This window comes from Symsagittifera roscoffensis, chromosome 4, assembly GCF_963678635.1.
Source record: "Symsagittifera roscoffensis chromosome 4, txSymRosc1.1, whole genome shotgun sequence".
NCBI classification, from domain to species: domain Eukaryota; kingdom Metazoa; phylum Xenacoelomorpha; order Acoela; family Convolutidae; genus Symsagittifera; species Symsagittifera roscoffensis.
The window spans coordinates 63,354,943-63,382,501 of record NC_087065.1 but is presented as its reverse complement, the minus strand read 5'-3'; the positions used below and the strand labels follow the sequence as shown (position 1 = coordinate 63,382,501).

Sequence of the window (27,559 nt, the reverse complement as noted above, 5' to 3'; positions counted from 1 at the left end):
ACGTGCAACTGCTGCTAGTAACTTGACAGCACCCCACCAGAATTTTATCGTGGAGAATTTTATCTTGGAAACTGAGATAATTCGAGCAGTCAAACTTGGAACAAAGATCTGCAAACTCTGAGAGTACCTTGGGAGCACTCTACTATTGAGTTTGTAATTTCGAAAGTAGTCCATTCTTTTTGGGAGAACCCCACTAAAGAGTTAGGAACGAGCTATAAGACGTCAATGGTGAAGTTTCATTTTCAATGTTTTGGAATGTGCGTAAAGAAGCGGTAACAACTACAATTCATTGTAACAAACAGTTTACACGAAAAAAATCTAGCATCTGATTTGATCACACTTGCTTATCTCAAGTATTGTAACACGCAGTTGAAAATTAATTTTGCATCAAAAAAGATAACGGACATTAAGAAAAAACAGAAAATCACAACTTTTGCATGTAAAATGATTTCTTAAGACAGCCGTGTTCAGTTCAAGTCCCTCCCTCGAAAAAAAAAGCTGAGCATAGCTGAATACAATTTTGTTGTGTGACGTCGCTGAATTGTGTATTATGCGTTGTAATTAAAAGTTTTACTGAAAAAAAAGTACCTTAAATCGTCTGACTGGGGTAACCTGGGTAAAGCAACTAAAAAAGTTTCCAATCCTCCGTGTAATTTAGCCAGCCCAGTACTTCGACAGACAACTGTTCTGAAATCATTTTTGGAATCCGAATCAAGATATTTAGGACTTGAACATCATACCCCTCCAAGTTTTAAGGGGATAGTAAGAAAAGCAATCAAGCTTGTAGAAACAAAAATTATATCTCAACTGAGAGATATTAGATTTGAACACCCAAAAAATCCAAATATCTTCAAGTGCAATGAAATTTGGAATTAAACGGGTGATCTTTTTTAAAAGTTTTATTTAGCCTGTTCAAAGCCGATATAAAATTTGGGAGAAAAATAAGATTTAAAAAAGATTTATACTTCGATTTGATAACGCTTGTTAGTCGCGAAAAAAATACACAGAGGCAAAGCTGCAACTTCACAGTTACAAATGAGAACACGGCAGAGCGAGATTTATAAAGGAAAAACAACACTAATTAGTCGCTTGCTATATGAACGTTATTTTTGCTTAACTTATGGGAATTTATAAAACCAAACTGTGTGTTAACTTTGCATTTCAAATTATAAGCATTAAAAACTACTAACAGGTGGATGAGCTATATGTTTTTGCTTGAGTTATATAATGCGAAACAGTCAAAAGCCTATAGAACGACAAATGAAAGCTTATAGAGCAAAAATTTCTCGACAAAATTGCAAATTTGACACGAATCTGTACTTTAAATCTTTGTGATCAGCTTTTAGCCAATTAAGTATCCCAAATTCCAATGAAAAGGACAATAAACAATTCAGTGGGAACTAAATTGACGACCATTTTGAGAAATGAGAAAAAAAGCTTCCAACTACATCGAAACAAGCTTAAAAAACTCACTGCAGCATTTGCGTCAACGGAAAAGATAAAACTTCCATTTCAATGTACATAATCACCACCGACAATAGTTACAGTCGATAAAGAAAGCAGTCAGTTGTTTAAGAGCTGGACTAGACTGGGATCAGGGTTGGCGCAAGTTCATTTCAGTTTCGTAAGTTTAATTTTCGTTGAATTGTAACTTTTGTTTCCTACAGCTATTAGAAGACACGTGTCATGTTTCGCTTTAAATATTTTTGCCATAAGCGTAGAAGTTGCTACCATTTATCTTAAGTTAAATAGAAAGTCCGAGCACAGACATTCAAAAACTTGCATGAGGATAAAAAAACTGAGATCTCAATAACAAATCGCAGATTATCATAAAAATTAAGAAATAAAAAAAGAAAAATTTGAAAAATAATCATTCTCTATTAGATTTTTCTGCAACGGACGCCGACGGGTTGTTTTATTGAGTGTTTTTATTGTGTGTCGAGTCGACCCCTAATATGCATACAAAATGCCTTTCGTCTATCCCCTCCGTATCATAAAATATCGTGATCCAACTTATGTGTGTGTTTTTTATATTGCCGGTAATTTTTTGCCGGATTCAAGTTGCATTTGATGTGTATCTATTCTAGTTTTACTTTATGCTTTGCTTTCATGAATAATATATTTAATTTATAAACTTTATAATTATTTTACTCGAATTTGTCAATTAATTAAACTTTCCGTCTTTTCGTCTCAGAGTCACGTATTTATCCCGTTGATTTTGTAGTAGCAAAAAATTATGGTTTTTACTATTCAGGGTGTTGCCCTCTTTTCTTTGTTCCCTTTCCTCTGCGTGATCTGCGCGGTCGATATTAAGTACAGAGATCCAAATAAAATCCGAACAGAGATCCAAATAACTTCACCGCTGAAATGTAATCGCATCCCCCTCGGAAAAAATACACTGGGTCTGTGGATTCACAGCGTTTCAAGTTCTCCCTTCCCGTCTCTAATGGTCTCGGTATCCGATTTGCTTTTTTCCTTCATATGAAAATGTTTGGTTAGTTATATTGACATGAAGTCCCTATCTCGCAAATTTCTCTCGAACACGAAGTTTTTCCAAGTTCAGTTGAAAGAAGTCAGCACATATACCAAATGCACTCTTTATTTAAATTTAAAAAACATGTATTAGCTTTGAAATCGAACATCAGTACATACCCTCTTTAAATCCTTTGGGGGGTGTAAAAACCCATTTTCGAGCAATGAAGTCACGAGATCCTGACACTAGCAATGGAACTATTCCTGTCTTTCTTTCAGTTTGTTTGCTCGAAGAAGGTTCGCTGTTGGAAATACTTTCCAGAGTTGCTGAGTCTAAGCACCTCACATCTTTTGAATGACCAACCAACGAGCAGCTTAATTTGTAGGGCGAGAACCCAGACATTTTGCAGTCACTCATCTGAAGATGGAAAATACATTTCTAAAATTTTCAAATTTCAAAGCAAACATCGCAATATTTCGAAATCCAGAAATAAATACAGAAGATCCAGCAGTTGAAACTATTTCTCTGATAATGTGATAAAATATAATACGTTGGATCATAGCCAACTGTAATTGGGTCAAATAATAACACAGAGAAAGCAGAGCTTCGCATCACTTGCGATGCAACGCATTAAGAGCAAATTGCAACGAAAAGCCATAAAAAATTGATGTCAGAGAGTTTTGGCTGATTCAGTTTTGAAAATTCGATTTTTTACAACTTAATTGTCTGAACTAATTTTAAACACATAATCAATTTTTGCCCTAAAAACAAGATAAAATAGGATGACCAAGCCGGTAAACTATATAAGTCGAACCTGTTTAAGTCAATGAAAAAATGGAAAACATACTAAATCAGGTAGTAAATTAGTAAAGCTAGTAAATTAATCAGAAGGTCGAAAGTACCATAGTAACCGAGGTTCCAGTCAGGAGTCCCTTCATGACAATATCCAGTCAAAGTCCTGGGAATTTTCTAGATATGGAAGATTAAAGTATAATGTGGAAAGTAAAGAGAGTCAGATGGTTGGGAATCAAGCTGTTGTTGTTGTTGTTGTTGTTGTTGGGGATTCACAGCACTGCTGTTGGGAGTCTTGGTCCCGGCGTCTTCTCTAAAACAATGTCCACTTGTTTCTGCACGTGATACAATCACAGAATAATTGCCACGTGCACGTTGTCATTTCTGAAAATCTCTCGTTTACAAATTTCCACATCGTGTTTAAAATTCTCGTCTTGAGGCCGATTCGTTTATCAAAATGAATATATGGTTCTAATCGATTTACAATCCTACTGGTTCTGAAAACAAATTCGTTTCTCGCTTTTTCCGTTCTCACTTTTCGCATCTCAAAAATTTCTATATTTCTAGCCCGTGTGGTTCGCCTGTTTAACACTATTTCATTTCGTTCATTAGAATCAAGACTGGCAAGAAGTAAGATGTTATTTAGCTGGATGAACATGGGCAGGGGTAAAATGTTTAGCAAGCGTAGTTCGTTGATGTACACTCCCGTTTTATTTCCAGTGATCCACCGGATTGCTTTCTTTTGAAATCGCTCCAGCTGCAATTGATCCCCCCTCGATATATGTGTACATGAGAGTCCGTATAATAACACTGGGAGTATTAGTGACTTATACAGGCCTAACTTTACAAACGTATTTATCTTTGCTGTTAGGTTTCTTCTCAGGAGGTACAGTACTTGGTTTGCCTTCTTTAATCTTGTTTCAATGTGTACCTTCCAACTTAAATCGCCCGACACAAAAATTCCCAGATCTTTCACAACCATCGATGTTCCAAGCACTACACCAAAAAGCATAGAGTTGGCGTCTCCGCCCCTAAAACTTACTTTTGCACATTTATCTAGTGCTAATTCCATTTTGTTTTCAGTTACCCACTGCTGAATTTTGTCCAGATCTTCTTGAATTTCAATTGATGTTTTTTTGATGGAAAGTAGTTTAAGATCATCCGCAAAAATATATGGTTCAGAGAATTTGAGTACTTCAGGTAGGTCGTTAATAAAAATGCAAAAGAGCAGTGGTCCTAAAAGTGATCCTTGGGGAACACCACTAGTGACTTCTAAAACTTTTGAGCTGATATTGTCTACTCGTACAAACTGTTTCCTGTTTTTCAAATAGTCATAGAGTACCTCTAACATGCAGCCTCCTATTCCTATAAGTGCAACTTTCTTGAGTAGATCAAAATGCGGAACTTTATCAAAGGCTTTTGCAAAGTCAGTGTAGACTGCTACAATTTCTGCGTTTGAGTCATTGTCAAGCGCTTCATATATTTCTTTCAGGAAGGAGAGCATGTTTGTCAAAACTGATCTACCTTTAGTAAAACCGTGTTGATGTTTCGTCAAATACCAGGCAAAGTAAGGGTACAGGTCTTTGTATATACATTTTTCAAGGACTTTGCTGTCAATATTTAATAGCGATACTGGTCGATAGTTGTTCACCAATTTTCGGTCACCTTTTTTGTGAACAGGAGTAACTGCAGCTGTTTTCCATGAATCAGGTATTTTTCGTAGGCGTTTTACGTTTCTCAAAATTTTGTTCATCGGTTTGCATATATTGCGGTTCGTTTTCTGAAAAAAGCTAGGTGGCAACCCATTTGGGCCGCGTGACTTTGTTACGTCCAGAGTTGATAAAATCTCACTTACTGTCTTTTTCGATATATCAAAATTCGTTAACAAGGGATTTCCAAATTGAATATCTCTAATACTAAAACTTTCTTTAGGATTAAAAACTGAATGAAAGAAGTCGTTTAGCATGTTGACTTGTTCGTTTGGATTTGTGCTTTCAACTTCATCTTTTATGAGTAACTTAGGAAGACTTGTATGTTTATTCAAGTTCTTTAGGTGTTTAAAAATTACATTAGTGTTCCGTGTTCTAAACAATTCCTCTTGGTAGTTTTTCCTGTCCACTTCCGATGATTCAGTTACTAAATTTTCAAACAGTTTAACTTGTTGTCTTCTGTAGTTGGTCGGTTTGAGTATACATGATTGCCGTTTTGTTTGTAACTTTTTGATCAAATTTGAAGTGCTACTTGTTATCCAAGGTGGAAGTGATTGCCTATGTCTTGTTCTGAGAGGCACAAAACTCTTAATGATTTCATCCAAATATTGGGTGTACTCCTCATGCATTTTGTTAATGTTTGTGTGGCATACTGGTTCAAATGGGTTCTCGTTTATAAAATTGTTTATTCCTTCAAAATCGGCATTTCCAAAACTTCTAAAATTTTCCAAGTATGGTTTCGGCTCTGATACCGTGCATTCAATAGACAACATTATGGCATTGTGATCTGAGCAGTCATAAATCTTGGAAACGTTAAAATCTTGTTCGGCACTTGTATAGCAATTCCGATAGAAGGCTACGTCTAGTATGTTCTTCACACATGTTGGGAAATCTATCGCCTGCCTAAAGAGTCCATTTTCAAAAATTTGCAGTATTTGGTTTTCTTCCTCGTCAGTACTGGTGAGGGTGTTCCAGTTTGTTTCTGGGAAATTTAAATCCCCACATAAGAGAAACGGTTTGTTTTTAGGAATGGCTTTGATCAGTTGTTCAAATTCATGCACTTTGTATCTGTAATTACTGTTTTTTGGCGGATTGTAGAATGAGCCAATTATCATTTCAGTTTGATGAAGTTTTATACTACATAGCACACATGAATCAGGAATGTCATGTTTGGTGGATAAGTCCTCGGTAATTAGACTATTCTTGACAGCTATTAGGCTGCCTCCGTGACAGTTTTTACCACTCACAATAGCTCTATCAGATCTATAGATGTTATATTCACTTAGAAAAAGCTCTGATGATTGAATATTCTCGTTAAGCCAAGTTTCGCTTAAGCATATGACATTAAAATTTCCAACTGCAATTGCATTTGCTAGCTTAGTTCTTCTCTCTATGTTGATTAGGCTTCTAGTATTTAGTTGCAGAATGTTGAGGAATCCTAGTCAATGCTGGGGTTCCTGAACTTCAGTGTCAATAGTTACTTTCACACCATCATTGAACAATTCTAGATTCCTTATTTTCAGCTTTTCGCGAGGAACGCCTTCATCTAGTAGTTGTCTTCGTTTCTTAAGGATTTCGTTCTCTTTAATTGCACTCTCTTTGGTCAATGCTGGTAGCAGGTAGACCTCTTTTTCGACCAATTGTTCTCGCTTTTCTCGGCTTTTTGCTAGTACTAGTCGTGCTTCATGTTCGCTAGGTACAGTTACCAGCAGTGTTCTTGGCTTCATTCGATTACGATCAAATTTTCCCAGTCGTTTTAGTTCTATTATTTTCGGCTTCACTCCAATTATGTCTAGTATTTCGTTTACTTCGTCATTTGTTGGGACAAGGTTTTCTCCTTTTGTTTTCTCAGGGTCCTCTTTGACCCCTTGTATCCTAAAACTTTGATTTATGTTGTGATCAGAGTTAGATCTGGCAGCATGTTGAGTGGTTTGAGCTTGATTTATCCGGGTGGTGGTTTCAGCAGCTACAACGGCACTATAAGTTTTTTCCACTTTATCGCATGTCGTTTTCATTGCATTTCCAATTTTTTGATCTACTAAATCGGTAAGTCTTCTTTCCATGCTTTTAAGGCTTTCAGTTACATCAATGTTTGAGAGCTTCTCGTCTATGTTGGCCAGGGTTTTGCATCTTATAAAGTTGTCTCGTTCATTATTTTGCACACAAGTATTACAAAGCAACATGACATTCGGCCCTAGTTCTTTTATTCCATTTATGGCCACTAGAGACAACCCAACACAAGTTGGTTCCAAATGCATTTGAGCGTTGCATGCGACACAAGTGTATGTTTTCTCGTTGCTGGCAAAGCCTCTTTTACATGTTTTGCAGTTTTTGCCCATTTTTGCTTATACTATGGATAGAAAAACAGTTAAGCCTGGTGGTTCCCGAAAAGGGGAGGCCTGTGGCTCACTCAGGGGAAAAGAAGAAATAGACAAACCTGGTGGTTCCCGAAAAGGGGAGGCCTGCGGTTCACTATTTCTACTTACGTTAACAGGGGCACTGACAGTTCTTGAAACGACACTCGTAATATACCAGATGTCCTTCTGTATTGCAGATGTTCGAATGTTTATCGTATAAGATTTTATTCTTGAGAATACTTTTAATGCCCTTCAGACCTTCTTCACTGAGGTGCACTTCGTCAGTTTTCAAATGATATGAGCTGTGGATTTTTTCACTCACTCCTCTAAACTTCCAAGTTCCTTTTATCTTTCTTAGGAATTCGTTTATTTTTGCAGATCGAGCTCGGTTCTCACTACGATGAGGGATTCCGATGACGAAAACTTTTTTGGCTCGTTCACACAGCTCCTCGGCTAGCTTCGACAGTTCTTCAGCAATGTCGCCTGCAGGTATACTGGAGGGGTCTTTTCCGTTGAAGGCGTCGTTTCCGCCGATGAGCAGAGCGATGATGTTGAATTTGTCTTTCTCGGGTAAGAAGTTTTGGACCGCACCAATTCGGGCCCCAGGTAGGGACAAGATATTGAAATTTGGAAAATCAAGATGGCGTGCTTGAGAATCCGCAATCAGGAGATTTGAAGATGATGTCTTGAGCAAGTGATATCTTCTGTCGGACAATTTCATCGCGGGGCAACCATTGCTACCCCGGTAAACATTTCAACTATCTGAAACTATTTAATAAGCAGAACGAGAAAACTTACACCTGCAAAGAAAAAACCGGACTTAAAAGTGACTCAAAAAGACAGACCTGATATGATGCTACTGGTCTATCATATACTTATTGAAAGCTGCGCTTTTATTCCCTGGGCTCAATAAATACAAAAATTTGTACGAAGGAAGTTTTATCGTTAATAGTCCCGAGTACACAGGCAGCGTTCGCAACCTGTATTGCGAGGAAGATTCTCTTAGAGTAAACTGATTACCTTTCGACTAGAGTAAATTTTGCTTACAGTACAAGAAAAATCATTGATATGGCAACTAAGCCAACAAAACAATCAGACAAACGATGTTAATAACATCAAAACTTCCCGGATCACAATTCAAATGTACTGAAAAAAGACAAGGTCCGGCCGTAGCTCAAAGCCCGCAACTCAAGCTGCAAAGAAAACCTCGTTATCTCCAGATTAAGCAGGAAGAAGCTTGGAGGTCGTTAAGGTTAATTTTTTTTAGCAGATTTGTAAAAGATGTTTACGTTAGAAGCCTAGTTCCCGATAACACGACAATTGAAATCGCAAGTGTTGTTGTTGTTGTTGTTGTATTGACATCTCAGTAAACTGGAGGACATTTTCATACCTTTTTCATGGGTTAGAAGCTCTTATCCCCGACTTTGTGAAGTGTGGGGTACACGAGAACGTTCTTTTTTGGACAAACTAGAAGACGAAGAATTGGAAATTTAAGGCTTCTGAAAAGACAATAATACAAGTATGAAAACATGAAAAGTATCAATAGTTAAAGTTTCAAAGTATCAAACGTCAGTTTGTGCCATTCTGCCAGAAAGGCACAGCGCAACCTTCCGGTGACACGAGAAAACACGAATAAAGGCCTTATTAACGAAAAAGTTGTGCCAGTCGGTCATATTTGGAAGTTTGACCTTGAGAGAAGCAAAAAGCACTTAATTTTGGAGTGAAATTTAATTTTTCAAAATTTCGAATGGAACCTGTCATGCACGATTTTCTCGCGATAACTGAAAATCAGAAAAGAGAAGTCAGAACGATCGAGTGACAATCGCGGGAAAGTTGCTAGAAAAATCAGTGGGAAATTGCTATTCGCAATTTCAGTAGCAATAATAATCGAGAGTAGAGCTGTCCCATCTAAAACAGAGACGAGCGCATTCCCACGAACTGGATTGTTGTGATTGGAGTATTATTCTAAACTGGACTAGAGTGAACCTTCGGTGGAAAGGTGGACAGCTAGAGTGTCCCAATGGTTCACGAGAACTTACAGTCTAGAGTAAAAACTTGTTCTTGTTATTAAAACTGACTAACATTAAACTCATTTTAGTTACTTTATTGATTCTTGAGTTGCTCACCGACTTATTTACTTCCTGGTTCTTGAGCGTGCTACAATGTGAGTACTAATTTAAATTTCTAGAGTGTGTTTTACAATTGTTATGTTGAGGTAAGGCGAGTTTTAGGTTGATCCATCTGAAATGGATCAAAGTTCCACTGTCTAATAAAAAGTAACTTAACGGATTGTTCCGACCCGGTTTTTAACGGCGTTCATGTATTTTGGGTATCTAGAGACCTAAGTATGGGGACGTTTCTAATTCTAGAGTGGGGGGATATTTTAGTAGTAGCCTTTAAGCTGTAACGGGTCGTAGTCTCATGTCACAAGCGAACCGAATTGGCTCCGACTGATTTGAGGTACAAAAACACAAGAGATAGTGTCCCTGACTCTTGAGCCAATGGTTATAGGGCCTATTTTTCTTAAGCCTCATGTGTGACTGCAGTAGACGAATGTTACATAGTGTTTTTATGGCGCTCCTGGGTGTTTACGACATCAAGACTACGGAGTCGAACCCACTTGAGACAGCTTCGGGCTGAATGCCCATTCTAGAGTACCGGCGGTACGGTTCGACAGGAACGTGCAAACTTTCCGGTTGTACCGTGATAGCTTTTTAAGAAAACTCACGAAAACTTCCTGGTACGCTCTCCGAACGAGGCTTAGCTAACCGAGTAAAGGGGGGCAACTAGGGGGACAAAAACACGAGCAAAAAGACAAAAAGCGAAACAAAAACCATAAAACGAAAAAAGACAGTGACTTTGACACCAGATTAGTTGGATCAAACCTTTATATTAATTAAATAGTATACCCATACTGTTTTACAAGTTCGATCGTTTCGATCAACCTTGCAATTTAACCCAGTAACCTCAATAAAGTGCCCGAGTGTGGGGCGTTGTCAAGGGTTTTTAGATAGCTTGGAACTTAGCTGGACAACAAGGAGACTTGACTGGAAGAGGTGACCAGCCGAGTGGGAAAGTGGTTCAGGAGCACTTGAGCTGAACCAATAGGAGACTTGACTGGAAGAGGTGACCAGCCGAGTGGGAAAGTGGTTCAGGAGCACTTGAGCTGAACCAATAGGAGACTGGACTGGAAGAGGTGACCAGTCGAGTGGGAAAGTAGCCAAGAGGGATTTGGCAGTTCTCGAGTTCTCAAGTTGGGCAGAACGGGTATCGTTAAAACTCATACTACATTATAGGAAATAAGTGTAAAATTGGATAAGCGATATCCCCCGGTTTTGAGAAACGTTTTTACTTGAGCAGGCCTGGAGACAGGTCTACGGTTTTCTCTTGAGAGGTTTAGCACCCGGCGCTAAAGGTGATTTTAGGTTTAAGAAGGGGGGCTAAAAAGGGGGGAGGTTAGAAGGGGGGCTGGTTAAGTTAGAGGTTGGCGGTTGTAAATTGTAAAAAGGGGGGAAATTAGAGTAACTAATTAGTCGACATCGTTGATTTAGTTACATTAGTCATTTACACGCGTTAGTCATAGGAAGCGGATATCCAAAATTGGAATTAGGTTAAGGTAGGTACCCTGGTCGGATCGGTAGGGGGGAACGGACATAGATAGTTTTTGTGATACCCCATAAGATCGCTAGCAGGGGGGAAGGAAACGCGTGGCAATTAGGTACCAGACATTTTTTCGATAGAAGGTAGACATTTGTCACCTTTGAATTTTAGGTGGGCTCATCTTTCCGTTTTTATTACTTTTTCTAGCTTGGATTTTTGTTGCATTTTGGTGAGGATTGGTGTTTAGTTTTTATACGAACAGGTGATCACAAGATACCTGCACACAGGTTTTGGTCTCAAGTTGCTTGGAACATTGAAAGAGAGATAATTAAAAAGAAATAAGAAAAAGGGGGGTCAGCATTTGGCTTTTAAGAGAGGGTTTTTGGGAAAATTATACTAGAGCTTGAGTGGTGGTACAAGGTACAGTGAATCAAGAAGTTCCCATAACGAAGAAGAAAGAGGTCCCATCGCTCAGACACTTGTCAACAGGCTTGGGACAGGGTCTTGGGACAGTGGTCTTGGGACAGTGGTCTTGGGACAGTGGTCTTGGGACAGGGTCTTGGGACAGTGGTCTTGGGACAGTGGTCTTGGGACGGTGGTCTTGGGACAGTGGTCTTGGGACAGTGGTCTTGGGACAGTGGTCTTGGGACAGTGGTCTTGGGACAGTGGTCTTGGGACAGTGGTCTTGGGACAAGGGTCTTGGGACAGTGGTCTTGGGACAAGGGTCTTGGGACAGGGTCTTGGGATAGGGTCTTGGGACAAGGGTCTTGGGACAGTGGTCTTGGGACAGTAGTCTTGGGACACCGGCCTTGGGATAGTAGTCTTGGGACAGTAGTCTTGGGACACTAGCCTTGGGACAGTAGTCTTGGGACACTAGCCTTTGGACACTAGCCTTGGGACAGTAGTCTTGGGACACTAGCCTTGGGACATTAGCCTTGGGACAGTAGTCTTGGGACACTAGCCTTGGGACACTAGCCTTGGGACAGTAGTCTTGGGACACCGGCCTTGAGATAGTAGTCTTGGGACAGTAGTCTTGGGACACTAGCCTTGGGACAGTAGTCTTGGGACACTAGCCTTTGGACACTAGCCTTGGGACACTAGCCTTGGGACAGTAGTCCTGGGACACTAGCCTTGGGACACTAGCCTTGGGACAGTTGTCTTGGGACACTAGCCTTGGGACACTAGCCTTGGGACACTACTCTCAAGTCAGGGGTCTTGGGACACTGACGGAGTACTGGGACATTACCGAACAGTCTTGGGACAGTAAAAGGAAGCCTGGGACGGTACGAAGAAGAGTAGGGACGGTAACTGGAAGTCTAAGGACAGTATAAAAATTGAAGTAAAATTACAACTGGAGTTTTAGAGAACTGGAACAAGGTTTTTATCACGTTGTATATTTTCTTTTAAGAATTTGTTTCCACAAAATTTTTTATTCTTAGAATAGAATTGTATATAAAATAATATTGTAAATAAGAACAATTGTAAATAGAAATAATGAGACGGAGTAGGGTACCGGTGCTTGAAAAAAGGTCAAGTGGATCAAACACGAAATATAACTCGTCGCTGCGTGGAACAACATCAAGGGGCCCAGGCAAAACAAGAAATAACTTTTCAGTTAGCATGGTCAGCACGAGGAGTGGCACCGAGAGCAAGACGCGAGAAGATGCGAGGGAAAAAGAGGTGGAGCCTACAATCGAAATCGACCTTCAGACACCAGACCAGAGCGTAGATGAACTAGAGAAGAAGACGACGGAGTCAACTCCAATGCCCAATGCAGAAGAACCAAACCCGAAACCCATAGAGTTCTCACCAATAGACGATGTGGAAGACGCAATAGGCAACACCGAAGAAACGGTGAAAGAAGACTCTCAAGTAAAAAAGACATCTTTTACAGAAAGGTTGGCGATGATGGTCGGAATAAAAACGAAAGAGAACGTGACGGAGGAACCAAAAGCTGAAAGAGCACGAACATTTGGAACTGTGAGCACGAAGACGACAGAAGCCAATCCGAGAGAGGAACAAACTAAAGCAGAAGCAACGGCCGAAGAAAGACCAACGGCTGACCATGAAGAAGCTACTCTTGAGCTAGGTGACTTGATGGCAAAACTGAATCAGATCGACAAAAAGCTGAAGCACAGCGAAGAGGACAGAGAAGTGATAAGAAAAGAATTAAGATACAACAAACACGAGTATCTGGATAGTTATTTTAACCTGGCTAAGGCAACAGACGAGAGACTCAAGGAGATGACAGATAAGGTAGAAGCCACCAATAAAGAACGAGAAGGGAACATCAAAAAAGATTTGCAACAGTTGAAAAACCGATATGATGATGTCAACAGCCAAATAGGTAGCCTGGAAAAGAGGCTGGACACAATGAGCAAGAATCAGGCCGAAAGTTCAGGTGCAATACAGACGAAATTGGATGCAATCTTGAGAAATTCTACCTCACAAGAAAGACCGGCAGCGGATCGCACGCAAGGCACCAGAGTTGACTTTGTGGAACCACAAAGGGGCAAACGGCAATCGACACCGTTGCCCTTAACCCGGAATACGGTGAGCATAGCACCAGCGGCTGAAAAAACAATCATGAAAAGTGGGAATTCAAACACAACGAGTGGTCCGGGGGACTCAACAGCTAGCAGCAACGCAGGTCCGGATGCCATGACATGGGCAAGCACTTGGGAGATGATGAACAGGACTCTAGAGGCCTTCGCCACGAGGAACACTAACTCGAGCGATAGGAGAGACGGAAAATCAAGGAAAACTTTCAAGAAGCCAAAAGAATTCAAAGACGACTCAGATGGATGCATTGACACGTGGGTGGAAGTGATGAGATTACATCTGGAACAAGATAACTTAAATGATGAAAGGCAAGCATGCACAGCCATACTCAGTAACCTGGAAGGCACGGCATTGAAATGCGTGGTTGCAAAGAAAGAAGAAGAACGCGATACCGCGGACAAGATCTTCGAGATATTGCTGAATCGATTCGGGTCAGGCATGAAGGGTCACCAAGCGATGATGCGATTTGAAAAGAGAAGGCAGAGGGACGACGAGTCAATAGATCGGTTCCTAGATGATCTCGAGAGCTTGAGAAGAAGGAGTGACCCAGAGGAGTCGACAAACAGAAGAAACTTTAGCATTGCCTCGAAGTTTATTGATGGGGTAAAGAGTGACGACTTAAGGACAATGTTAGCAACATACTATACATTATCGAAAGACAGCGCACCAACCCCAGAAGAAATGAGACAGAAATCAAGGGAATACATGCTGATGAAACCCAAGAAATACTCATATACAGAAAACAGGAACACGCAAGGGGGAAGCCAACCCCAGAGGTCGTCATGGTACAAGCCTAGAGATGACATGGACAAGCGCAGATCATGCGCGAACTGCGGATCGGCGGATCACCACGTGGCTGACTGCACAACATACAAACAAGGCATGAAGAGTCTAGGATATGCACCAGATGAGGAGGACATGAGCCAGATGGAGGAACACGAGTACTATAGTGGCTTAATCATCAAGATAGGCGCAAGATGCTTCTTCTGTAACCAGGAGGGGCACTTCAGAATGGATTGTCCCTTGTTCTGGGAAGCGGTCAAGGACCAGAGTCACCCCAAACATAAGTTGGCATTAGCGGCAGTGCAGAATCAGCGGAATAGACAAAACGAGTTTGAATCTAGGAACTTAGGAGCACCAAGCACGGAATTGCCGACGAAAACAGTGAAAGCTGTAACACATGTTAATGGTGCGATAGAGTCCGCGGCTGGGAACTCGCTAGAGATAAACTATGAGAAAGCGGCGACGGAAGCAATTGCCAAAGTAAAACAGGATCTGGCTGCGAAAGAAATAGAGCAACGACTAAAGCTGGAGATCGAAAGACAGAATTTCAACGAAGCATTAACCGGATCGAACCAAACACCAGAGGCGGTACCGGGCTCAACAAAGACGGGGAATTGTAACACTGTAAAAATGGTGACGGGAAAGCCATTCGGCATATCGAAAATTGGGGCTAGAATAATGTCGATAATCACAGTGGGCGGCCACGAGGTAACCAGAAACTTGAGCGAACCGAGCGACCAGACGATAATGCATATTGACGTGTACGCAGACTACTTGAGCTGTATAAGCCCACAAACGACTTCTAGAGCCTTGAGAGCACTACTCATGAGAGGGGGCAGCAAGTCGGTACGTGTAGATAGCAGATATACTGAAGCTTATGGTCCACACGAGGTGATGCTAAATATAGATGGGATTAACATCTATACCAAGACGATGATAACATGTGACGAAGACCTAATTGGACAAATCTACGTAGGGAAAGAAGAATTGAAAGTGAGATCGATTGGACACTGCGCCATGCTTGAAGAAGATGCAATGCACATCGGGACGGAGGCAGATGTGACAGGGCACGTGCTGGATATAAGTGGCAAAAAGACTCAGTTCCGTGGGTTGCTTGACACGGGAGCAGTCTTGAGCGTCATACCAATCGAAACTTGGGAGAGGATGGGCTTTGACAAAGGTGACTTGATAGACTCGAGAATACGGCTGTCGGCTGCAAACAAAGGGGCCCTTCGGGTGCTGGGCAGGACGCCGATAATAGCCCTCAATTTGGGGGAACGTAACCTGTGGATGAGCTTTATCGTGGTAGAAAACCTAGATGAATCTGACCAATTCATTTTGGGCAGAGACTTCATCAGGAATTTCGACGTAACGATTGATCTAAATAACGCAATGTTCAGGATACGGAACCCGGATAGGAGGTACGCAATCAAACCGGTAAATTTAATAATGGCAAATGAAAACAAAGCACCGGTATTCTTGAGTAGGAGGGTGAGGCTAAAAGCTAACGAAGCGGCAATCGTGAGTTTGAGGATGAAAAATTACAATGAACTAAGTGACAACAAGCAAGTGTGCATAGTTCCGAATCCTAATAGTCAAAGTGCTGCTGTTTTAGGAAGATCATTTTCGATAACGAAGAGCGGCCTCTGCGTCAGTGTCTTGTTGAATACCCTTGATATACCGATCACGATACAGAGAGGGAGGAAACTGGGATATGCTTTACCGGTTAAAACTCGATATGAAACAATTGAAAACTCAAAATAAAATGAAGTTGTTGATTGCCCCAATCACAGGGACAAAATTTGTATCTTGAGACGATTGCAGAAAATAAAAGATTCTTCAGGTCTTATTAAATCACTTAAGTCAGAAACGGATGATGGTCTTTCGAGCTGTTCGAACTTTCCGGAGCGACCCACACTAGATGAAATGCAAAATGAAAAACCGGTCCTGCCGGAGATTGAACATTTGAGGGGCAAACTGAAAGATGAACAGCTCGAAGCCATCAAGGACGTACTAGAGCGGAACGAGGAAGTTTTTTCGAGGCATAAGGCGGATATCGGGTGTTGTAATTTCGTTGAGCATGAAATAGAACTTGAGGAAAACGCGGAAAACAGGGAGGGGGCGAGGCGCATGACCCCACACAAATCGGACGCGTGTAGAAAAGAGATCGAGACGTTACTAGAGTATGACATGATAGAACCATCCAAGTCACCGTGGGCGTGTGGAGTAGTGATGGCCAAAAAGAAAGGCGTCCAGTTGAGGTTTTGTTGTGACTTTCGATACCTGAACTCCGTCACGGTGAAGGATGCCTATCCCATACCTAGGATTGATGAGAGCCTCTCGAAGTTAGGTGATGCAAAATTTTTTACGACTCTTGATTTAGGCTCGGCCTTTTGGCAAGTACCACTAAGGAAGCAGGACAGGGACAAGACAGGGTTTGCCTGCGAGTTGGGTCTGTTTCAATGCAAACGGATGCCGTTTGGACTTTGCAATGCCACAGCCACGTTTCAGCGGTTGATGGCACACGCGCTGATAGGCGTAACGAAGAAGTATGGCAACCTGGTAATGTGCTACGTGGATGACGTGGTAATAGCGACGCCAACACTGGAAGACCACATTGAGAGACTAGATGAAGTGTTTGCATGCATGAAGAGGTCGGGGCTAAAGTGTAAACCATCAAAGTGCGAGATACTCAAGGACTCAATAAAATACTTGGGCAGGATGGTAGACAAGCACGGCATCAGACCTGATACGGACGCCGTGGAAGCAGTCCTGACCTGGAAATCACCAAAGACAGAGCACCAGTTGATGAGCTTCCTGGGTTTCGCTAACTATTATAGAGAGTTCATCAAAGGCTATGCAGACAAGGTATACCCGATGCAACAATTAATGAGACACAAGGGCAAGAAGTTCACGTGGAGCAACGCAGCAGAAGAGTAATTCCAGAGGATAAAGAAAGAGCTATGTGAGGCACCAGTACTGGGTATGCCGACTGAGAAAGGGATGTACGTGCTGGACACGGATGCGTCGGTAGTCGCGATTTCTGGGATTCTCCACCAAGAACAAGAATGGAATGGGAAGACAGTCTTGAGACCAATAGCGTACGGGAGCAAAGTCCTGAGTGACACGGAAATGAAGTACGGAGCACCGAAAGCTGAGATGTTCGCGGTGGTTACCTTTGTCGAGAAATACAGGGCATACCTGGGCAGTGAGCCATTCAAGTTGCGAGTCGACAACAGAGCACTGAGCTGGCTGAAAACGTACTCAATGGACCAAAGTTACATTGGGAGGTGGATAGTTCGCCTGGACGGATACAACATGATAATTGAGCATAGAACGCGAGATAAACATCAGAATGCCGACAGCTTGAGTAAGAAGACGGAGTTCTATGAGAGACAAGAGCAAAGAGAAGCAAACAGACCTGAAATCAAAGATGGCTTCTCATTCATGGACAAGGAAACGTACGACAGTCTTCCACTCACGAGATGGCTGGACAAGTCAGGCAAACCGATAGAAGATCATCCTGAATTGCCTAAAGAGCCTCCAGAGAAAACCATCTTGAGGAAGAGCAAGAGGATTCCGATTGAGATTATACTCAAGTCGAAGACCGTGAAGGAGACACTCAAGGCAAAAGGCTATGATCTTAACCAGATGGAAGCAGGAACTGCACAGATAGATGATGACTTAATGAGGTTGCTCGAGAAACTATCAGATGATAAGCCCGTGATCCAGGAGAAGGGTCAAGAGAAACCGGAATTCACTATACTTCGGATAAAAGAGACGGTGAACGATACTGACTCATCAAGAGGAAGCGTCACTGACAGCAAAGATGTCGTGCGGTCACTAGTTGACAAAATCCCCGAAGACATTCTGGAGCAGACCAAGGTTAGGAAAAAGAAAGTGACGTTCAAGGAAGATACTGAACACCTGGGACTAGGTCAAGAGTCCGGGGAGTGTTCCAGGTTCATGGAAGAAGGAACCGGAGAAGGAAAATTGTCCGGGGAGCGTGAAGGATGGGATGAAGACTCAGATGAGAGCAGCGAAAACCAAGACAGTCTGTGCATGATACTGGCGGAAGAGAAGACAAGGCACCACGACAGGGAGTTACAGACGGATCCATCTTCAGGAACATACAACATGGACATGCAGGAGATGCGAGGTGGTGAGGAACTTGAGAAAATTGCGGTCGCAAGGAAACCATTCAGGGAACTATCATGCAACTCAAACATCAGAACGAATCTGGTGCCAGAAGATGATATGAAAATCGTGAAAAGGATGATATGCGTGAAACTGAGTGATGACATCCACAACCCTGGGGAGATGAATGGACAAATCATGGCGCTAAAGGAGCATGTCAAGGCGAGATATAGGCTGTCAGACCTAATAAGAGCCCAGAAGAATGACAAAATGACAAGTAACCTCTCCAAATGGATCCAGTCGGGGGTCAAGGAGAAGGGGGAACTTGAGGAAGACAGCTACAAGATCTTGAGCCAGTTCTACAAAGAAAAGAAAGACTTACTTTATCACACAGCTGAGGTGGGTGGTAGCGTGCAAGAGGAGAGACGAGGAAAAGATATTACACAAACACAATCTCATCATACTACCACAGTTGTACCAGACGGAGGTGCTTTTCAGATCACACGACCAGATGGGCAACCAGGGGATAGACAAAGTACAACAAAGGATACTTCACAGGTTTGATTGGCCAGGAATGAGAAAAGCTTGCGAGAGATGGGTGAATGCCTGCCTGGCATGTCTCCAGGTAAAAGACCCAAGGAAGATGAAGTTTCCACTCAAGTCCGTTGAGAGCTCGGAGTTCAATGAAGTGGTGCAGATAGACCATCAAAAAATCTGAATGACAGAGTCGGGATACAACCAGATACTGGTTATAATAGATCACTTCACAAAGTTGGCGGAAGCAGTTCCGTGCCAGACAGCCTCGGCCGAAGAGACATGTGATCATCTGATAACGCATTGGATATCGCGGTATGGTTGTCCAATGACTTTCCAGTCGGACAACGGCAAAGCTTTTGTGGGGGACTTGACAAAAGAATTGATGAAGAGATCGCACATTGCTCAAGCACACTCTACGACCTATCATCCGCAGACCAATGGGTTGGTAGAGAGACAAAACAGGACACTGGTCAACATGTTAAGGGTGTACTGCTCAAGATACATGACGGACTGGGACAAATACCTGCCACAGGTAGTAGGATCCTACAACAGTACACAGCACTCAACTACGGGCATCAGTCCTTTCATGATGTTGACGGGCAGGGAGAGAGCAATGCCTCTGACATTCTTTTACCCGGAATACGAGGGGAAAAGAACGTCGCCTCAGGCATACGTGAAAGAAGCGATCAAAAGACAACAGGAGTTGAACGAGCTATGCAGGAGGAACACGGCGCAAGCGCAAATGAGGCAACGCAGGAAATACGACGAAAAAATATTAAGAGCAAAGCCATATGAAGTGGGCCAATACGTGTGGGTCTTCCAAAATGTAATACCGCCCAAGGGAACAAAGAAACTACTCAAGAAGTGGAGGGGACCATTCATGATAACGGAGGTTCATCAACAAGGACGGTTCTATCGCTTGAGTACTGGGCGAGCGGCACATTATGAAAATCTGAAGCCTCACGTCCCGTCCCCAGAGGATTGGTGCATACCGAAGGACATGGAGGGTCTTGAGTACCTGGTGGTAGAGCCAGCGTGTGAAGTGAATGAGAAAGGTACTCGAGAGAAAAATGATGGTAATGAGAACTTGAGTTTGGACGACAATGAAAAGATAGGAGTGGGGTCTGATGCAGGATCATTTGTAGAAGAAGACTGGAACGACCCGGAGCAAGACGAGGTGCCGAAGTGGATGGAGCCGGATCGACCAACACCACCGGAAACCAGGACTGGCAATCTTAAACGCACCGGCATGAGGTACAACAGGTACGGGGATGACTTCTTGATCGATAAGATACAGCCAGACAATTTGGGCGAGGAGTTACTGAAGGCAGGCGAACTGGAAGCCGGAGAGGAATGGCAGGTCATTAATGATGGTGGTCATTATCCGCAGGATGATTATTCGACGCCAGAAGAAGAAACGGATCTCGAACAGAGTGAGATAGAGAGGAGGGAGAACACGAACTTGAGGATTCTAGAGTGGATGCGTGATGTCAAAGACGAGAGCCGCGAAGGACAAAGCATTCAGCAAGTCGATGTATCAGCAGCAAATTACATGAAGACAGAGGACCCTCTTTTCGGATGGACGGCAACAGACAGGCCACTGGACATTCCTCAGGACAATTCAGACCCGACAACATCGACGGGGACGTCGATAAATATTTTTGTCCGGGGAGTGGGGGTAGGACTTACCCACACCGAAAATTTGATGATAAAGAAGCTCAAGGAAGTGAGAGAAACGAGCGAATTGGAACTGGAGGAAGAAGAGCCAGAGCCTACTATAGGTCTGAATTTCAAAACGAAATTCGAAATACCCAATGAATACTCGGAGAACATCATGATAACGGATAGCGACTTCATCCTGTCAAACAGGACCAGCGCGATCTGCATCACGGCGGACATGAGTTTCAAATCAAGATTGGAAGCTGACTTCAAAAGAGAGTACCAGAATGTAGAGTTTCTGTTCAGACAGAGACCAGGACTGGGAGGGATGGCAGCGCTTCCACCGTCAGTGGCACAAGTCCCGGGCAAATATCTGTGCTTCCTAGTCAATGACAGGAATGACAGGAACACAATCGATCCCGAACACGTGATATTGGCACTAACAAGATTACGAGACTTCATGATTGAAAGAGGGATAACAGAGGTCTCAATGCCGGTGTATGACCCAAACAGGGGCAAACTGAGCCCGAGGGAATTGTACGCTATCCTACATGTGGTCTTTGCAGAAACTGAGATAATGGTGTATCTTCATAAGAAGTACTACTTGAGCATCGCCTGAGTCGGGTACATGGGGGTATCGAGTCGGGTGTGAGGGAGGAGTCTTGAGCTAGGTACTGGGGTGCGGCGCAGGTAAAGGGATCTTAAGATATGATTGGCATGACAATTGAATTTTAAAAAAGAGTTAACGGTGCTATAACATAAAATGAATCTGCATGCTTTTAAGGAAATTCCAATTGAATTGTTTTAAGTGATATGAGAATGATAAGATTTTAACCATACTGGTGAAAAGGGGGGCCTCTAGGTTAGGAATATGACATGTGAGGTTTTAATATGCTTTCTGTTTTCAGATCAAGTTTGAAAAACAAAGTTGAAAATCCAACTATACTCGAAGCGAGAAACAGAAAGGGAAATCTTGATTGAACTCACGATAATCTGCACCTACAGCAAGTATTTGCAAGGGAACGTTTCTAGAGAATTCTTGAGCTGGGTAATACTTAAGTCGGTTGGGTAATTCTTGAGCTGGTTAACACATACCTATATACATCCCGAAGTCACGAAGAATGGCAGACCGATTCTGGAAATCCATGCCCGCGGCCCTGAAGAAGCCCACTCTTGATGAGCTGTACAGACGCCTGAGGGACTTGGACTACACCCAAATAGACGAGAGAATGGCGGTGATGCTGAATGCCATCCTCCAGTTGGAGGACCAGGGTGAGTGCAGGGAGTCTGCAACGGAGGCTGTCTTGATGATCGGGTACACCACCGAGGGTATATCAAACCAAGAACAGACCAGATGGTTGTCTTGGAATGTGGATGGAGGAGTAAGGGGCTTTGACTTGGCAAGGAATCCTGGCCTGAGTAACAACACTGAATATGGCGCAGGGGAGTTCCCACTACCGACTAGGCCAACAGCAAGATCTACAAGCCAGGGCTCGAGTAGGGTGCCGTCGATGACGCGAACGCAACAGACGACCGAGGCATATCCGGATCTGGGTGTTCTAAAGAAAGAGCTCGAGAAGGCGCAGAAGGAAAGGAACAAGGCGAACCTCGATCGGGATCAGGCGAAGCTGGATCGGGAGAAGATTCAGCTGGAGAGAGACCAGGCAGTCAACGAGCGAGATCAGACTCTGAGGTTACTTGAGGTGCTAAAAGTTGAACATCAGCAGGAACTAAGGGTACGGGAGAGCGCCGCGAATCGTGATCAACTGAAGTCGGAGTTGGAGAGAATAGAACAGCGACAACGTGAGCTTGACGCACAGAAGGGAGCCAGGCCAAAGGAGCGAGTGGTGACCAGCTCGAGGCCAGAGTCGCGCATGGAGGTGGATGAAGCTCCCAGGGCAAGAGGACGGTTCAACCTTGACCGCGAGGCCAGAGAACACATGAGTGAAGGGTTGGAAGTCTGGATACCGAATGACGCGACGCCTTCCTTGCGTGGCCTAGAGACACAACCTGTACGTCCACTAATGGATTTGGTGCTGCCGGGATATACCCCAACCTCGACCTCGAGCGACAGTCAGGTGAGTGGCGGCTCATCGCGCCTGAAAGAGCTAGGCGAGAAATTACAACAGAAAAACCGTGAAAGATCGGCATGACCGGAGCTTCCCCCAACTTGGAGGGAACAGCCGGTCAGGAGCGTCGTGATCTCGAGTTATAAGAAAAATACAGAGGGAAGGTACCACAGGCACAATCGACTGGATTGGAGTGCGGAACAGGGAGCCAGGAGGGACTGCTTCCATGATGCAGCCTGGGTGGAGTATCTCGCGCCACCTCGTGTGCCAGAGGGTGCAGTTCACCTAATCATAGGGGACAGCCTGGTGCGGGTGTTGACCCGGATCCAGTCGCATTGGCAGACAGGAATCTTGAGTTTCGCTGGAGCTGCCACGCCACAGATGTTGGCAACCCTGGACATGCTAGGGATGACTAAAGTATACACGGTGACCCTGATGATCGGGACAAACGATGTGTCAAGGGGAGAAGCGAGGAAAATAATGAGGCTGTACGACAAGATGAGCTGCCTTCTTGAGGAGCTGAGGATCCAGATGGACCCCATCCTGCTGACAGTATGTACGGTCCCCTACAACATGATGTTTGATCAGCACGCCTTGGAGATGAACGAGAAGGTGCGGAACCTAAACAAGGTGATCCGAGATATCCACCGCAAGAGTGTGCTCCCTGTCAGACTGTTGGACGTGGCAGAGCGCATGGAGAAAGAGGGATTCCCTGAAGACACCTCCAATGATGGAATCCATTTCGATAGGCCACGGGGAGCAGAGTGGCTAAACGACGTCTTCCAGGAACACATAAACACGCTAGAGTCGGATCTGCTAGAGACAGCCCAATTTACCTTAGGACCACCTCCGAACCCACCATTCCTTGCCTCAAGGGCCTTGTCTGGTCGCTTGGGAACGAGAGTTGACGCTAGAGACGGTTCGAGGAGCATCCAGACCCGATTGCAGAGTGCCACGCCAATGGAATCTGAGGAGGTGATGTCATCAACACCTCCAGGCTCGGCGATGTCCTCAGTGGTAGTGGCAGAGAGCAAGCGGGAAAAGAGGTCTATGGAGACCGCTCGCTTGAGGTATCCTGAGAAGGTGAAAGAACTGGACCTAGAGAGTTTGGAATGCAGGCGAGAATTGGCGGAAACCCTGGGGATTGAACGAGTGTCGCACGAGGATTTGAATAGACATCATTGCGTGGACTGGTTGAAAGCTCATGAAGCGCACTTCTCGAGAACAAAATTGATGGAGACCACAGACCTGACGGGAATTCCCACAAAAGCGATCATGGGACCCATTAACTACCGACCTCTCAAGCTGCTGGGGAGTCCTGGACTTATAACCGAACCTCCCAAGCACCGAACGAGCATCGCCAGGATCAGGTTGGCGACCCCCGCACAGTTGAAAGTGGTGGACAAGCTACTCAATCCAGGATCGATGGAATTGCCGGATGCCGCTTACGAAGGCTCGAAATTGGCGGAAGATCCCAGGTACGGGAAACCCTGTGGCAGCACCCAGCTGGCCAAAACCCTGGCAGTTTATGATAGAGCAGATCCAGCTGCTGCGAGAGTAGTCATTGTGGCGGGGTCGGACTTCGAAGGAACGTCTCCCAAGTTGTTCTGGCCGGAGACTCTGATATACTCTTTGCCAGGAGCTGAATTAAACCAGATGTTAACTCTGGTGGTGGCAATAAAGTCAGAGATGCCCTGCGAACCTGAGCTGCTATTGTTTGCAGGAATGAATGATCACCTGCACGCGGTGGGACTTCTTGAGCAACTGAAGGGCGATGAAAATCCGCCATCGAGGAAGATATGGGAAGCCATTCAGGTGTTGTTTGCGGCGATGAATGAAGTACAAGAGAATGTTGTCTCGAGATTTGGGTCCAAGACGAAGGTGGTGTTTACCACATCCCCTGGATACGCGAATATGCCACCCGCCCTACAATTCGTGTACGCGGTCTTGATCCTGATAGCAGAAGGGAATGAATGGCGGATTCTAATCGCAGCCCCCAATCGGGAGTTGGAGCCATCGAACCTGAGGCTTCGCAAGTCAGAATTGGCGGCGGCATGGGCGGACATATCTCATGCACTGAGGGGCTTTTATGGACTAGCCGACATCCTGATCGTGTTAGATGAGGTGCTCTTGCTAGAGATATCGAACTTTGCCAGGCAACTCAAGTTCAGCCCAGTCATCAGAGACGATCACCCGGCGATAAGCCAATTGACGGCCAGGTTGTGGTTTCGGAGTATGGACGTGAAGATCACAAACTCCACCAGCAAGTCTAGAGGTCCCAGTAACGAGAGAAGAAATGTGGCCGAGACGGAGAAGCAATTAGAATCGATGAAATATCGATTGACTCAAGAGAATGGCTGGTGGCCATTCTTGACACCAAGGCTAGAGAACGCCACGAACAAGACGAGGGAGGAAGCACCACCCCTCGTGAAACAAGTCTGGAGTTTTCTGGAGAAACAACTGGAGCTGGCCGAAACAAGAGACATGACGGTGACTAGATTTGTCTCGGCCGCCAATGAAGTGACGATTGGAGGGTTCTGGAGAGAGCACGCCAAGGGTGAATTGAGGACTAGGAGGGATTATGAGGTTCTCAAGTTCTTGAGTCCTTGCTGGGAGAAGGAATTCATGGCAGGAATGTTCGGCACCACGGCGACTATCTTTGGAGCCTTCGTGCAGGAGATACTGGGCATGCCCATCAGTCTGCTCTTGGCTTTGTATTTGGTTTACCCCAGATACTTGTTCAACATGGGCCCAGCATACATGTTTAGTCGAGGAGTGGAGACACTTCGAGTCGATGGGTACCTGGCACTATTACTCTTAACCCATGGGGATTGGTGTCGTTTCATCGATTAATGGAATATGGAGAGCCTCTGTCTATGGGGAGAGTCCACTCGAGCATTGAAACCAGCTCCTACAAGTGTGCCGCAGGGTTGAAAACGCTGTTAGTGCAATACCTCATGATGCAGAATCGGCACATGACGGGTGAAGATGAGAATCCAACCTCGAGAGAAGAATGGAAGAAGACGAACAGAGGGATGCCTCTGCTGACGGACCTATGCCTGGCAATGAGGTCAGACCCAATGGGGATAATCCGGGGCCTAGAGGAGGTGGTGACCTGCATTTATGGTCCAGCGGTGACGTACGCGTTCCCAGATCCCCTGGTGACAGCGTATCGTCACTCTGTAACGCACTTGAGTCTTATCAGTATACTGGATGGGACGGCGTTAAATTGGTGTCAGCAGGAGGTGCTCAGAGCGCGAATGAGCAACACGGTACTCTTTGGAAAGGTGAAAGATGCCGAGCTAATAGTGTACAACTTCAGGGGGCAAATGCAATGTAGAATGGGAGGCAAGCGAGAGGGTCCCATCGAAATGTATCCCAAATTCTGGAACTTGAACCCATTGACGGCAGACGGACGAGAAATCTTGAGAATTCCTGCCTGGAAGGAGTGCTTCGCACTGGTGAAGAGGGAGCTGGAGACCATAATGGAGAAAGAAATCCTCCCAGCCACCATGCCTGAGTTCCCAATAGTCAGGAGGATGACCTTAGGAATGAACAGTCCCTTGGTAGTTCCCTCCATAATGGCGAGGATGACGACGGAGGAAATGCAGAAGGATTTCACTGATGGCTGGGACCCCCTGTTCATCGGCTACACGGCGGCGGTCTACTTCCATACTAGCGAGGCGAAGGTAAATTCGTGGACGACGCGAGCGAAAAAGATGAGAGGTTCGCAGCCCCCCGGATATGAGGTGCGAAAGGTCTTGAGAGTTCTTGAGCAGGAGGGACTTGAGAACATGCTACCCATATGGGATGATGGCAGGATGATCGTGATGGAGGGGCACGTCGCATTGGTGGACGACATGAAATTTGCAACGAGAAAATACAGGGCACCCTATGGCTTAGAACAGGTGGAGGTGAGACAGGAGGGGAAAGAACTAGATGCAGCAGGTCAACTGCACGTAGCCCTGACGGAGTACAAGAAATTGGACCCTACGACACCATCACCACTGTCAGTGGACACGCCTGGAGACAAGAGGAGCGGACCCGTCGAGGACCGATTTAAGAAAATTCTTGAGAGAAGGAGACATGAATCAGAAGAAGAGAGTATGGATGAAACTCTCAGTGAAGCCGGTGAAGACATGGAGGTGGGGAATACGCCTGAACCAGGGCCATCAGGGGAAGAGCTCACCACTCAAGAGCTGTTGAAAGACTTGAGCGAGGAGAATTGGGCAGATACTGCCACCCCACCTCTGAATCCGTCCCCCCGGAAGAATCTGGAATTACCATTAGCGAATGAGACCTTTAATATGGGGATGATACTCTTGAGCTCGGAGGAAAGGGAAAGGAACACTTTCGAAGGGAACAGGGACATATTCCTGGGGTCTCTGAAGAACGATGCTTGGCAGGAATTCTTGGAAGAATTCAATCAAGAAGTGGGCAGCGAGACGACGATGGACAAGTTCAAGGAGGAACTGTGGGACACAGTCGTAAGATTTGGAGAACCGCTTCTGATAGGAACGGGCCTGGATGAGAAGGCGAGAAAAGAGCTGCTGAGCAAGCTGGTAGAGCTGAGAAATTCACGATCGAAGACTAGAGAAGAAAAATGTGAGGACAGCTCTACTCTGAAACAAAAAACTGTAGATAAAAGAGTTGATGATATAAAAAGGGATAAGGTTGGGACTAGTAATATAATTAAAAGTACTAATATCCTTAAGGCTCGAGCAGGGGGGAGGCAAGAGTTGGAAGGTTTGGATAGGGAGGTCGAAACAGTGATGATAGCTACAACGCCCTCAAGCAGAAATGTGAAGACTCGCAAGAGGAAGAGAGAAGTAGAAGGATTGGGTAGTCCTTCAGTGGATGCTGTTTCGGAAGGAAACTTGA

At 44.4% G+C, this 27,559-nt stretch overlaps 1 protein-coding gene across 3 annotated transcripts in view; it reads right to left on the bottom strand.

Moving 5' to 3' along the window:
* The window catches only part of LOC134844272 (meiosis-specific nuclear structural protein 1-like), a 310,596-nt gene that overhangs the window by 25,099 nt on the left and 257,938 nt on the right, over positions 1-27,559 (bottom strand). The window contains exon 2 of one of the 3 annotated variants that reach the window (XM_063860866.1): positions 2,653-2,892. The exons of 1 other annotated variant lie outside the window; for it this stretch is intronic. In XM_063860866.1, coding sequence (XP_063716936.1) covers positions 2,653-2,890 — 238 coding nt within the window. In that variant the 5' untranslated portion in view covers positions 2,891-2,892. Of the gene's footprint in view, positions 1-2,652; positions 2,893-8,101; positions 8,112-27,559 lie in introns of those variants that run through there. One more of the 3 variants, XM_063860869.1, reaches the window with a different exon arrangement.